The 14,690-nt window shown below is 51.6% G+C and overlaps 1 protein-coding gene across 3 annotated transcripts in view; it reads left to right on the top strand.

Moving 5' to 3' along the window:
• WSCD2 (WSC domain containing 2) overlaps positions 1 to 14,690 on the top strand; it is a 108,647-nt gene that overhangs the window by 72,544 nt on the left and 21,413 nt on the right. For all 3 annotated transcript variants that reach the window (XM_023646990.2, XM_070275351.1, XM_070275350.1), the window contains 3 exons: positions 1,434 to 1,618; positions 11,307 to 11,428; positions 14,262 to 14,436. In XM_023646990.2, the coding sequence (XP_023502758.1) occupies positions 1,434 to 1,618; positions 11,307 to 11,428; positions 14,262 to 14,436 (482 nt within the window). The remainder of the gene's footprint in view (positions 1 to 1,433; positions 1,619 to 11,306; positions 11,429 to 14,261; positions 14,437 to 14,690) is intronic.

Below are 14,690 nucleotides of genomic sequence, written 5' to 3'. Positions count from 1 at the left end.
CCCTGGGCCTCCATTCTCCTCCGCCTCAGACTTCATCCTTTCTGCCTCAGAGTGACAGACTGCCACTTGCTTTGGAATTGATAACACCCACTGGGCCTTTTCCTTAGGAAGTGCTCCTTCTATCAGAGGGTCCAATTATACAAGAGGGGCGTCTGAGAACCAGGGCTTGAGAGAGACAGGAGGACTGAGACAGACAGGTGGATGAACGAGGCTGGCCCAGCTCCAGGATTTCAGTGGGGTCCAGGCACCAAGATGCCCACTTAGTTCAAGCTGCTCTTGCTGCAGCTGCCCAGGAGACGATGGGGATATTGCTACCCCAAGTAGCCAGGGTGTGTGGAGGCACGAGTCTGGGTGGGTCTGTCTCTCCAGCTGGCCGCCAGGAGTCCAGAGTGAAGATGTGCGCTGACAGCTCCCATTCGTTCTGCCTCGCGTGGCCTGTGTTTTGCAGGCTGCCCCCCGAGGAGCCCTCGTGGTTCTGGAGAATGCCAGAGGCCGCCGTGGGCAAGAGGGCTGAGCAGGGCTGGTCCTACACCCGTCCCTCCGTACCCATCCCCTGGAACCGGAGCAAGCAACGCCCCTTTCATCTGTTTACACGAGTGTCTACTGAGAGTCCTTTTTAGGAAACGATTCCATGGCTCTAAAAAAAAGTTGAAAACCTTGCAGTCCCTGGATTTTTTTTTTGTTTGTTTTAGGGGAGGGAATTTTTTACTTGGCTGGGTATGTGACCTCGGTTTTGCCATCTTCCAAAGGGATACGAGAGTCCACGCCCCCTCCCCTTGCTCCAGCTTCTCTCAAGGGACATAGAGACATCCTTCCTGGGGTGTTTCCTGGAATAAAGGGGCTGGATTCTGGGGCTGTGTTTGGCTCATGGCTCTAAACAGGGAGGAGCAAGAGAGTGGCTTGGGGTGGGAGGACCATGGATGGAGGGGTGTCAACCATGTGCTGACAGTGTGTACAGCGGTGTGAATATGGACATGGTGTCTGGGTGTGTGTGTGAAGCATGCCATGTGCCGATGGTGTGTACGGCGGTGTGAATATGGACATGGTGTCTGGGTGTGTGTGTGAAGCATGCCATGTGCTGATGGTGTGTACGGCGGTGTGAATATGGACATGGTGTCTGGGTGTGTGTGTGAAGCATGCCATGTGCTGATGGTGTGTACGGCGGTGTGAATATGGACATGGTGTCTGGGTGTGTGTGTGAAGCATGCCATGTGCTGATGGTGTGTACAGCGGTGTGAATATGGACATGGTGTGTCTGTGTGGGCAGGTGTATGGGGTGTAAGACATCAGCTGGATGAAGGCAGGTGGGTGGTCCCTGGGGGTTCTGGTCCCCAGAGCCCTCCCATCCCCTGGGTCTCCACGCCGGGTGAGTCTCCCTGTCCCTGGGGTCTCCAGGGTGGGACCTGCCCTGGCCTGACAGCAGCCTCCCCCAGGGGTTACCTGTATGCCGGGCTGGAGTTCGGCGCCGAGTGCTACTGCGGCCACAAGATCCAGGCGACAAACGTGAGCGAGGCTGAGTGCGACATGGAGTGCAAGGGCGAGCGGGGCAGCGTGTGCGGTGGCGCCAACCGCCTGTCCGTCTACCGGCTGCAGCTGGCCCAGGAGTCGGCCCGCAGGTGTACGTGAGTCGGCCCCTCTCTGCAGCTCCTCCCTTGGCCTGCTGGCCATGACCCTCGCCCACCTGCATGTCTGCCCTGCACCTTCCATGGCTCCCCATCCCTCCAAGCCCTTGGCTGCCCTCCAAGGCCGCCACAGCCCTGCCCCAGCCTCGCCCCCCACTCTACCCCTCACAGGGACTTTTGCTCCAGCTACTTCGACTGCTTCCACGTGCTCTCTGCTCTCCCTCCCCTCCTGAGCTGCCTTCTGGGCCCGTGCACCCCTCTTTCTCACCCGTCTTCCACCTTGACAAACCAACCTAGAGCCTGATTTTCTGAAAGCAGGTTGTCTCTAATGAGGATGATGGGGGTGACAATGACAATGACAACAGCAAACACTCCTTCCTTTTCTAAGTGCGTTATATGGAATAGCACGTGCAAACCTCACAGTGACCCTTGAAATGGACACTATTCTTCCTCTGCTCCCATTTTACCAATGGGGAAACTGAGGCTCGGTGTCACACAGCTTGTAAGCAGCCGAGGGTTCAAGCCAACTGCAGAGCTCACCTCTTGAATGCTCCCATGGAGAGAATTTACCCCTCACTTCTCAGGGATTCAAGCTTGTTGGAAAAAACCTTCAATTTCCAAACTGAGGGAGGGACAGGCATGAACAGGAGAGGATAGGAGCTGGCCCCTCTTCTGTGGACACTGTTCCATTGTCCCCTCTCTGGGTGTCAAATAGCAGTTAATCTCTGTTTAGGGGGAATCTGCTGTGTGCCTGGCACTCTGCTGAGCCCACCGCAGGCCCGATCTCATTTACCGTCACTACTGCCTTCCACGTGGTTACCATTGTTAATTATCTCCATTTTACAGTGAGGAAACTGAGGCTTAATGAATTCAAGTAAACCCGCCCAATGTCACACAGTCTAATTAAAGGTGACCCTCTGACCTACAGAAAGAGCTAATGGGCCTTGACGAAAGATGGAGGCTTGGGTTTCTCCTGGTTACCCTTCTGACGCAGTCCAGAAGCAGGAACAGGAATCCACAGCCACATCACTAACCCTTGGCCCAGCGCTTCCCAAATTTGAATGTGCCAGTGAACCCCGTGTGGATCTTGTTAAAATGCAGATTCTGATTCAGCTGGTCGGGGTGAGATTCTGCGTTTCTATGGAGCTCCCAGGTGATGCTTGGATGCTGGTCCGTGGACCACACTTTGAACAATAAGGCCTTAGACCTCAGCCAAGCTGACAAGCCCCACCCAGGATGTAGGCCTGCCCGCACAGGTGGATTTGGCAGAATGTTAACGCCTGTCTGTAGGCAAGGAGACGCCTCTTCCATGCGAGTGTCATTGTTTATAAAAATTCATTGTCAGTTTGCTTGATAATGTTCTGTTTTCCAAATCCCGAGTTTTGGGAACCCCGTTCAAGATTTGCTCTGCAATGGGGTCAAACACGTTGACCCTTTGCAAAGGGGCTGGTTTCTACAAACGGGTGCACCATCTACCTCCCCAGGTCACCCCAGTTCACCCGGGTCTGAAGGCCTGGCTGGCAGAGGGCAGAGGTGCTGTGTGAAATCCAGGCTGGAGGATGTCCACACAGCAAGTTTCTGGTTTGGCCATTAACATAGTGAGATTTTAATTTGACAGCAGATTTATCATCCTCACCAGGGATCCCTTTACGCCAATATTTATGTTATTTTGATGGTGACTTTCATCATTGGAAGAGATGGCCTTAGAGTAATGGGTATGCAGAGGGAAAGCAACTGCCACTGAAACGTCTAGTGGATGAGATAATAAGAATTGAGCTGTGTACGTCGTTAGCCAGATATTAGCCAAAACTCCTTCTGGTTCATATTAAGATTGGCTGGGTAATCTGGACATTCTCTCTCTCGTGTGTGTGTGCGCATGCACACACACACACACACACACACATACTATTATGTGTGATCAATGGTATAGTGTCATTGTCATGGACCATCAAAGATTTTTCGATCAGCTGAAATATACAAGCCTCGATGCACAAAGACCACTGGATTCTGCTATAATAGGGTGTGTTTTCCCCTCGCAGCAGGGGGAGGGCTGGGCGGTTGCTGGAGAGTGGCCCCTGAGGCTGGCAGGAATGTTTCTGCACCTCCCAGCTTGCCCACCTCTGCAGTAGCAAAATTACCTCACTGGCATTTTGTTCCATCTGAGAAGGGAATCTCTGTGCTTATGTCCAAGAAGGGGAACACATTCATTCCTACTGAGAGTGGAGTCCTGGGTTCTCTAAGTGCACCCAAGTTGTTCTGAATCATCACTGAAGAAGGGTTGAAGCTTGGGAACCTTCAGCTGGAGACTAGAAGAAAATCTAAGCCCTATTAACCTCAAGGTTACTATGGCTGAGATAAGATTGGAGGTCACTTGGATAAGGAGGTGGATGGTTGACAATGTGTCACTTTGGGACTCTTGGTGAGCTCCCAGTTGGCAACATGGTATACGGAGAGAACATGGGGACCATTCATTGAACCAAAACCCTTAGTGGCCTCCCACGTGGATTAGGCTCGGAGAGGATGGATGGAGAATAAAGCAGAGCCCCTGCCCTCGAGGAGCTCACCATCTGGTGGAGAAAGAGACTCAGGACCAGTGGAATCTGTTCCAGCATGGGGGGTACGTACAGGGGGCTCTGTTTGCAGGAGCCAAGGGAGCAACATTTACACTGAATCTCATCCTAAGGAGATTTCCAGGAGAAAGGAGGAACATAGACTCCAGCCATGAGCAAAAGAAATCCAGTCCAGCAAATGCCATGTGTTGAATCTCCTGTTGGAAGCACCCTCCTCACTGATGCCCCATTTTACAGTTTTACAAACTGAGGCTCACAGAGCAGGAGTGGTTAAATTGACCAGCCCTCAGGGAGGCTCCACAGAGCAGGGCTGTTTGGTTAGGGCCTTGAGGATGCCTAGGACTTTGCCTGATGTAGAAAAGGAGTCTATCCAGACTCAAGACAAGTCACCAAGGGGTTGGAGAGAAATCTAGGCAAAGGAATAGAGTGTGCAGGAGCCTAGAGGCAATTGCAGGAAACAATAGGCAGGCATGGTTTTCCCAAAGTCACAGTGCTTCTTATGGTCTGAGCACGGCTGGGACCCAGTCTCTGACTTCTAATCTAGGTGCTTCCTTGCTACAGTGCTATAGACCCCTTGACTTCTTGTATTGGATTCTGAGCCCCATCTCCTCTCTTTTGGGGGAATTCCTTGGCTCCAGCTTAACGCCTTCCTTCCCTGACCCCCGATCTCTCCTTCTGCCTTGTTTCCTGACTCTAAGCAACAAGGAATCTCCAGTGTCTCTGCTCCGACCCGGTGGCATCCTTGGCTTCCAGTTCCTGGGATCTGATTTATACACAAATAAATCAGAAAGGGAGGCCTTTCAAGGTACCGGCACATGACACTAGCATGTACTACATCAGGCAGAGAAATGGGAAACACTCCGGGAAACAGGTATGGGGAAACCAGATTCCATTTGTAGAGTCATTAGTTCATATCAACACGGTGTCCTAATTATGTTTACCTGAGCAGTGTCACAGAACTCTTAATGATTATGAAGATCCAAAGGAGGCTCATTGGCTCCCAAGCACCTCGCTGGTGAGGCATCCGCCTTGCGTAGGGAGCCATCCTACGTGTTTCTGAGGCGATGGAATTCTCCCACAGTAATGAAGGCATTAAAAGCTTGGCAGAGCAAAGGTCTGCAGGCACCCTGCTATTCTGCCTTGACTCAGGCTCTCGGTCACATGGACTCTTTGCCCTTGTTACAAAAGAACCGAGAAATGAACTTCCTTCTTGCTTGGAATACATTTTTCACAGCAGTTTGCTAAATGTGTCGACAAGTGTAGCTCTCCTCCCAGGGGCAGAGGCCTGCTGGTGATTTGAGAACATTATGGCTTTATAGGATGTTGCAAGAAATTTCATTTGCCTGAAAGATTCTTGCAAGATCTGCGTCTCAAGGTTCATTAGACCCGCACTGAACGCGTACAAGTCATCCGGAGGGTGGCTGTCCATGGTTCTGACCTTCCTTTAGGGCCGCCGAGCCCCCAGGACTGCAGCCAGGCCTCTCCCAGGGTTCAGCACTTTTCCTCTTGTTTTTTCTTCTCTATCTTGTTCAAAGTATTATGAAGCTTACATTATCACTGAAAAAAAAATACATCCTTGACTCATGCTTCACAATTTACATAGTGGATTTTGTGTACTGCTATCTGGCCATTTTTTGTCTTGGAAAGTTAGAAGAGGAGTTTTGTGCGATACTTGTGTTTCATGCTCACAGATGCTCCATTCTAACCACTTCTGCTGGAGGGGAGCCTCCAATGATGGTGAAAAGTCTCATTGGACGGACAGACCACGTCTAGCTCCTTCTCTGCTGGGCCTAGAGGCCTCTCCTTTCCCTTGATACATGCCTGGGATCCCTGAATTTCATAATTCATATGGGCCTTCATGAGTTCTGCTGTGTAGGGCCAAGAAATGATAGCTAGAAAATTTTCCTTCTGCTACATGATGGTGGGGGAGAATTGGTTTACTCTTTTCCCCTAAACAAAATCCAGGAAGGCTATGGGAGCAATGTAGCTTTTGAAATCAGGCAGACACGGTTTCTAGCCCAACTCTGTCACTTACTCACTGGGTTGACTTTGGCCAGCCACTTGTTTTCTGAGCCTCAAGTGCTTCATCTGTAAAATGGGGACAATTCCAACCTTTAAAGACTGCCATGACCACCAAGTGAGATAAAATCGAGAGAGCACGTGACACAGTGCCTGTTACAGAGTACCTGTGATGCTCCCTTCTTCCAAAAATCAACACTCGTCAGTTGACTCTGCGCAGCACCCAGTTCAAGCTACCGGAAATTCCAACAGCCTTTGGTGATGCCTAAAAATAGCTGGTTTGAATTCTCCTCGGAGAGTTAGGCTTTTTGTGTGATTCAATCTGTCTTTGATTCTAGGGAGCCGTTAGCAGCTCCCAGCTCACTGCCTTTCCTCCTCGCCGGCATCTTTAATGCAGTGGAGCTTGGCCTAATTACCTGGGGGGGTGGTGGCCTCTTTCAAACCAAGGAGAACTCTTCCACGCCTGGCTTTAAGCTGATGCCTGGTGACATTTACCTCATTTTTGTGAAGCCCCAGAACAAAGAGATGACAGGACTTCACAGATACTTGTAGCTGGTTCCGGGCTGTTCTTCCTCTGCCCCCAGCAAAGAGAGTTGATGAACAGTTGCTCTGCTCACCTCTTGCTAGTAAAAACCCCAAGCTGCTGAGGTCGTGCACCCTCCCAGCTGGCCTGGCAATGAAGAGCTGACATTATCAGAATGTGGGACATGGGCCTTTGTGATCCTTGGACCCCTACTGTGGGGCCTGAGAGGGTTTCTGGGAAATTCAGGTGGCTGGCATGGGGTCTCTGGGGCCCAATCACGTTAGGATGGGGCAGGCCTCCCGCAGAATAGCAGAGAGGTGGGAAACTAGGGTGCCATGTCAGACAAGATTGGGGCCAGATCCCAACTCTGCTCCTTACTTGCCGTGTGACCTTGAAGAGCAATCGAATCTTGTTACATCTCAAGATCTCTGCCGGCAAAACAGGATAATAGTATGGGTTGCTGTGAGGGTTAATTGAGAAACAATAAATGTAACACACTTAGCATTGATGACAGACAGTAAATCGCTGATGTTATTTCCGTTGTCGTCATTCTTTAGTAAGCGTTAGTCAGTAGGAAGACACTACCCAGGGTTGTGGCTATTGTCCATGGGCTGTGCACTGCACAACTCCAGGGGGCGCCATTCTCACAGACTATGGTCTGTGAAGAGCAGTGGGCTTGAGCTCCATGCTGGATTTCCCTGTGGATTAAACACACCCCAAGATCCAAGATGTTGTGAGTTGGGCTCCCCCAGAGACAAGGATGTAAGCCTTGGTTTGCTTGGGAGGTGACCCCAGGGTGCACCTGTAGGGGAGTGGAGAAGGGGGGCAGGGAAGAGAAGGAGCCAATACAAGCTCCTTTACAAAGAAGGTCATCACTGAGGACGGCTGAAGCTTAATCCCACTGGGGAACCCTGGGAGATGGTGGAGAATGTGCTTCAGAGGTGTCCTGCCAGAAGGGCAGGAAGCTGCAGTATTCATCCTCCCGCCGTCTCCCATCGTAGGCTGAGGGTGGCTCCCAGGGAGATTAACTCTTTGTAAGGTCCAGCCTGTCCCTCACAGGCCCCAAGGCAGCATCCTGGGTATTTACTGTAGGTCACTGTCAGCCTAGGCTTGAATGGTGAGTGCCAGGAGCATCTTCATGGGGCACTGACAGCTCCTGCCATGTAGGATCTCACCACCCTTCACATATCACAGACAAGTGATGGAGAAAGGAGCAAGAAGAGACATTCACTGAGTCCTAGTTAGGTCTCGGGCCCTGTAAATGCCATCGCATGGACTCCCAGCCCAACCATGCAGGGCAGATATGAAGATCCCCATTTACAGATGAGGAAACCAAGCCTCAGGAAGTGAAGACATTTGCCCAAGGACACGTGGCTAAGGAAGTGGCTGAGCCAGGTCTGTCTGAATTTCAAGCCTTTTCCCTTCCTGCTGGACACCAGAGCTTTTTGCAAAGAGGAAGGCATCTGCCTATTGCCATGGAAATCCAAAATTCTTTGTATCACAAAAGAGTGTTAGGAAGGTTGAGGCTAGTGAGAGGATTAGATGTCTTGGCTACTGTGCATATTCTCAGTATTCTGATCACCAAGCCACAACAGAGAGCAACCTGCAGAGAGCGATGACCCCCAAGCCGATCCCCAGATCTCTGGGGGGTCCAACCTTCCTGCTGGACATCACGAAGGCCTCTGTGACCATGTGGTTTCCCCCCAAAGGCAGACTGGGCAAGACTGTGAGGAGACCCCACATCCAACAGGTTAACTGCTCCTGGAACTGACTTCCCAAGCCCGTTCCTCTCCCCGCACACCTTGACCAGAGAGACTCACAGCAATAGCTCCTGATCGCTCTCTGGCCCTTCAAGGCCTCTGACAACCTCACCTTCTTTGGTGTTCAGGGCATTGACCTCAGCCCTCCTCTCTAAGCTCAGAGGGTCAGGGACTCGTTAGCAGATGCTTAAATGTCAAAGCGAGACCAAGCTCAGCGGAGCTGGGCTTACAGAGTCTGCCTTCCCCTTCCCACCCTTGCAGTCTGGCCTCCTGATGTCCAGCAGGCAGGAGAAAATCACGTGGAAAGAGGCCAAGGAAGGATTCGACTCTCTCCTCCTCCTCTCTTCCGGTTAAGCCTAAGGGCAGGTGGCACGGAGACAGACAGATCCACAGGCCCTTGCCTGCCCCTTCCACTGTACTCACAGCTCACCAGCCTCATGAATTCATGTTCATCTCTGAATGGTCCACCCAATATTCATGCCTCCCTTTTAGAGAAGAGAACACTGAGGCTCCAGAAGGAGAGGAAACTTGCCTAAGGCCAATGGTGAGAAAGAGCAGAGCTGCCTGTGGGCATTTGACTGGTGAAGACACTGCGTTCCGGGGAGGAGAAGCCAAGGCGGGACTGGAGTTCTCGTGTCTGCTGGCTGCTTTGCGATGTCTCTGACATTCTTGGGTGGCCTTCTCCTCTATCCTCCCAGTACCCAGGGCACTCTTTCATTGTGGCCCTTATTATTATTAATGTATTCATGTCAGTGTTAATAATACTGATAATCGTGGGCAATTATTGACTGTCTACAATGGGCCCAACCCCGGGACGGATGCCTCATGCTTTTGTAGCTCAGTCTTGGGGTGTGTGCACAGAAGGTGGGTAGGAATTACCCAAAAGGGAAGAGGGGTCCCAGGCAGCTGCCATGGTGAGGGCGAGGAGGGAGGGGAGGGGAGGTACATAGTGTGATGGGTGAATACAAATAGTTTGATAGTGTTGGATGGTGAAAGGGGTGAGGGCTGGGGGTGTGAGGCAGGAGGCGCAGCCAGGACTGGACCCGGCAAAGCCCCTGGAATGCCCTTCTGAGAACTGTGCACGTTATCCTGCAGGCAATGGGCAGGGGGCCACAATTAAATATATGTATTAAGAGACTTATTTAAGGAATTGGCTCATGCAATTGTGGAAGCTGGGAAGCCTGAAAGCTGTAGGGCAGGCCAGCAGGCTGGAAACTCAGGCAAGATTTAATGCTGTAGTCTTGAAGCAGAATTCTTTCCTCTCTGGGAAACCCCAGCTTTCGCTCTTCAGGCCTTCACCTGATTGGATGAGGCCCACCCATATTATCAAGGGTAATCTCCTTTAAGTCTCCTTAAAGTCAACTAATTGTAGATATTAATCACACCTACAAAATGCCTTCACAGCAACACCTAGACCAACATTTGACCAAACAACTGGGCACCATAGCCTGGCAAGTTGATACAAAACTCAGAGATAATCATGGTTGTTAACATGTTGGTGTATGTCTCTCTAGAGATTTATATTGGGAGATAACTTTTGTATAAAACTGACATTTTATAATACGTGGAGTTTATATGCTCAGTTTTTATTTAACATCGTATCTTGAACACATCTTCAGCTCTCCACAGTAACCTTGCACACCATTATTTTTGACAGGGGCGTAGAATCCCATTGTGTTGACATTCTGTGCTTTATTTGTCCAATACTTCTTTGATGGGCACCTGGGTTGCTTCCAGTCTCTCACGTGTTAATTTAAATGAATGCTGCAATGAGCATCCTTATTGATAAACCTTTGTGTCCCTCTGCAGTGGATGCGATGGGTGCCCACCCAATTCCCCTTTTCTGCAGCGACTGTTGGTGGCCAGTGGTCACATCTGCCCTTTGTGTGAAAAATGACCCTTGGCCCAACGGGAGCAGCCTCTCCCTGGACGTTATGTCCCACAGCCAATAACTGACAGACATTGGGGAGGGGGTCACACAGGGCCAAACCCCTTTCCTTAAAGTGATGCCAACCTTGTGGTGCAATTTACACTCCAGGCTGGAGGGGGGCCCCCGCTGAGGTCTCCTGCTTGCTTAGCTCCGCCCCTGCCCTGTCAGGCTTTCCCCTCTTCCTGAGAGCACACCCTCTGCAGAACGCTGTCTCAGGTTCTGCTTCCAGGAAACCAGCCTAAGACAACTCCTCTGGGTATTTTGTGGAGGGGCGACTTCTATGGATGGGAGAGCAGTGCCTCCAAATTTTCTATTGTGCAACTGGGATATTTCCAGATGAGGTTATCCTAATGGAAGTCCCTCCGACAGATCAGTCCCTTCTAGCCTGCAGGTGCTCAGCCCGGAGTGAGCAGAGACTCCTGTGGCCCAGAGTGTCCCCCTAATGTCCAGGACAATGGGAGGACAAGGGGCACCTTGGTGCTGTGAGGAGTGACAGGACAGCCCTGGGCCTTTGTCTTTCTTCAATGCTCAAACGCTCAGCCCTCTCCTGACGAGACCATGAGAACCCTCCACGGCATGTCATTTCCCTGAATGGGGAGCTGTCACCGTTGATAATAAGGAAGCAAGACATAGGAATGCTGACCAAGAAAAGGGGATGATGTGGCCCGGAAAGAACATCTAGTGACCTGGATGGTTGACAAAGATGCCAGGGTTGAGCAGACCATTCTTTGAATTATCCAGCTCATGAGTCTCCACTTTGGTTCACTGTGTGACCTTGGACAAGACTCTTGCCCTCTCTGGGCTTCAACTTGCAAGTGCTTCCTTCAGAAGGTGGTTCTCCCAGCCTAGCTCTGACTGTTCCTTCTCCCTCTGGCTCTCCAGATGGAAGTGCCGTCTTCCGAGGCTGCTTCCGCAGACCCAACAACCTCTCCCTGGCCTTGCCTGTGACGGCCGCCATGCCGAACATGTCCGTGGACAAGTGCGTGGACCTCTGCACAGAGAAGGTGAGCCCAGGGTCCTGCTCACAGAACTCCAGGGAGGGGTGGGGTGGAACCGCTGAAAGAATGGGATGCTTGTCTGGAGAAGCCATTGCCGGGATGAGGGAGGTCATCACTGTGATCTGTGACGTGGGAGAGGGATGCGACCGTTTCCCGTGGATCTAAGGCGCAGGAGTTACACAGGGTCAATTGCTTTCCCTTTGAGGCAGTATGTAAGGAATTTTCAGGGATTAAGGTAACATTTGAATGGGGCCTAGAAGCATGAGTAGAAGATTGTGAGTAAGGACAAGGACAATCCCACCTTGGGACAGAGTGAGTTCCCCATCACTGGAGGTGTGCAAGCAGAGGCAGGGCAGGCGTGGCGTCCAGAACTTCTGGCATGGAATAGCAGTTGGACTGGCTCATCTATGGGTCCTTTCTCAGCCTGAGATCCTTGATGGCTGACTGTTTACCCTTCCTCCCTAGCCAGACAGTGAACTCCACAAGATTGGGGGCTGTGCCTTAAATATTTTGTGCCCCCTCAATACCCAGCACAGAGCTAGGCACATTACTGGCACTCAGTGATGTCTGAGGAGCTCCATCCTTCATCCAAGACGAGCTAATGGCACGAGGGTCCAATCCCCGCCCACCACAAGAAGGCGGTTGCCCATTTCTTTCATCCACTCAGCCAGCATTTAATGAGAACCTCCTTTGTGCCAGACCCTGTGCTCCGTGCTGGGGATGCAAAGTCAACAAGATATGGTCTGTATCCTCAAGGACACCGGCATTTGCTGGGGGCCTGCCTTGTGGCTCCTCCTGGGTGCTCAGCCTGCACCCCAACACCTGAACGCCCCCACCCGCTCTGAGTCATCCTGCTTGGCCGTTCCTCTCATTGAGGCTTAGAATCCCTGGAGGATCCCTCAGGAAGACGGAGAGGCTGCAGCATCCCAGAGGCTGCTGCTTCCTGAGCACGTCCTCTGTGCAGCCCTCCGCGCCACGGGTCACACAGCTTACTTTTCACTGCAAGGCTAGGAGTTGGGAATTCTCATCGCCATCTCACAGATGACAAAATCAAGGCTCCGACAGCAGAGTCTCTCACCCAAACTTGCAGGATAGGCAAGCGGCAGAGCTGGGACTGACTCCAAATCTATGCTCTTAATTTCTGAGTCACCCTAGAGACCCCACAGAGAGGCTTCCAAGAGCCATTCCAGGGCAGCCAGGTGACCTCAAGTCATCAAGCATTTCCTGAGTGCTTGCTCTGCTCCTAAGAGGCGTCCTGGAAGGCTGGTGAGATTAAAGGAAGTTTGACCATCATTTGGTCCCCCTCTCTCGGGGAGGAATCCCCCCATGGCATCCCCTCCAGGTGGACATTCCTCACTCTCTGAGGCCCCTGAGGGCCTTGGAGGAACCTACAGATCAGCTGGAGGTGGGGGACAAACACACACGCGACAGCGAGGTCAAGGGGCAAACCAGTGTAAGAAAGGGTGGAGCTGTACACAGGACTGGAAGGAAGTGAAGGTGTGTGGGTGGGCAGGAGGAGGAAGAGGAGAGGAAGGCCCCCCTGAAAACTTCCGTCTTCCAGTTTATTCTGATCCCCTAGGGGCCAAAGGAGTGAAACTGAGGGGATTACTAGGCAGGGGCACAGAGTGGCTTGTGCCAAGTGGCAGAGGGTCTGAGGCTTACAGTGTCAGAGAAGGCTCCCATATGTGTCACCACTTAGAAAACGTCCTCAGTCATGGCCCAGGCTGACCCACCTGAGTCTCGGCTTCTCTCTCTGCTCTGCAGCGAGGAGCTACAGTTCATACTCATTATCTGTTAGGAAAGAAACCAAACCCACCGTGGCAAAGCTCACAGATCCAGCCACGTAGGCACGACCTTGGTTTGTTACCAGATTATTCCTGGACCAGCCACCAGGGAGAATTCAGGGCTGTGGGCTCGGAATAGAAGCAGAGTGGACGAGGGACATTCCATTGCCCTCCAGACCTCAGGTCCATCCTGCTCCCATTTGGCTGTTCCATAGGACACATAAACCAATCGCGAGCAGCTCTGCCAACCAAGAATGTGCATACATGTAGGTATCAATATCCTCCTCAGCTTCAAAGAATGAAGTCACACAGCTTTTCCCAGAGCGTGGGCTTCATATCGCCATCAGACCTGGGGGCATTTGCCATGGCACGATGTGTGACCGGGAGAAAGGCATTTCTTCTTCAGTTTTCTTTCAAGTCCTCCAGGAGAAAGATTCATCTCAGTGCTAAAGTGTCTCTCCCACCTCTCTACCCTCAATTCATCTCCCTTTTGCAGGAAAAATGGACCCAACCCCAGGCTCCGAGTCTTGGCAGGCAGAGTGCCTGGTTAGAATTTAATGACGTTGGTTTCTACAGTATTTTCCGTTACCGTATGGAAATGTACGGAAGTGCTGGTTCTCCACAAGCACTACTTTGGGGAGTGATATCAAGTTCCCTTTAAAATTTAAGTTTCAAAAAGGCGAGTTGACTTAAAGGAAATGAATAAATAATAGTACAGGAAAACAGAAAAGAAAATGGTAACTAAGTGAGGCAATGGATAGGTTGATTAGCTCGATTGTGGAGATTCATTCACAGTGCATACATATATCAAAACATCAAGCTGTGCACCTTAAATATATGCAACTTTTATTTGTCAATTAGACTTCAATAAAGCTGGAAAATATAAAAGCACAGGGTGTACATGGATGGGGCAAAATCATAGAAGTAGGGTTCACTCATGAAGTCTGGGGACCCCAGGTCTGGGAGAGCGATGGAGAAGGGAATAAGGGGATGCGTTTGGAGTCCGGGCAGTCCCAGGATGTAGTGACTCTCTTCCTGTCCCACTCTGTCCCCAGGAGTACCCGCTGGCGGCCCTTGCGGGCACTGCCTGCCACTGTGGGTTCCCCACCACGCGATTTCCCCTCCACGAGAGAGAGGATGAGCAGCTCTGTGCCCAGAAGTGCAGCGCAGAGGAGTTCGAGAGCTGTGGGACCCCCAGTTACTTCATCGTGTACCAGACGCAGGTCCAAGGTGAGCCAGCCTCCCCCAGATGGTCTCCCGATGGCCTCCCTCCCAGAGGTGCCCTGGTCAGTCCATTCCATACAGCGCCTACTGTGCATGCCAGAGGGCAGAGGGCAGGCCTGGTGAACTTGGCTAGATTAGAGATCCTGGACGGGCAACATGGAGGGCCCCAGGCCAGGGGCAGGGGGTTCTAAAGACCCTCATCTCCATCCCTCATACTGAGGACCCCCTTGGTGGCTCTTTCCGTATAATGGAGGCAGCGA

This window comes from Equus caballus, chromosome 8, assembly GCF_041296265.1.
Source record: "Equus caballus isolate H_3958 breed thoroughbred chromosome 8, TB-T2T, whole genome shotgun sequence".
NCBI classification, from domain to species: domain Eukaryota; kingdom Metazoa; phylum Chordata; class Mammalia; order Perissodactyla; family Equidae; genus Equus; species Equus caballus.
Note: the sequence above shows the minus strand (reverse complement) of the source record. Positions and strands in the feature narration are given on the sequence as shown.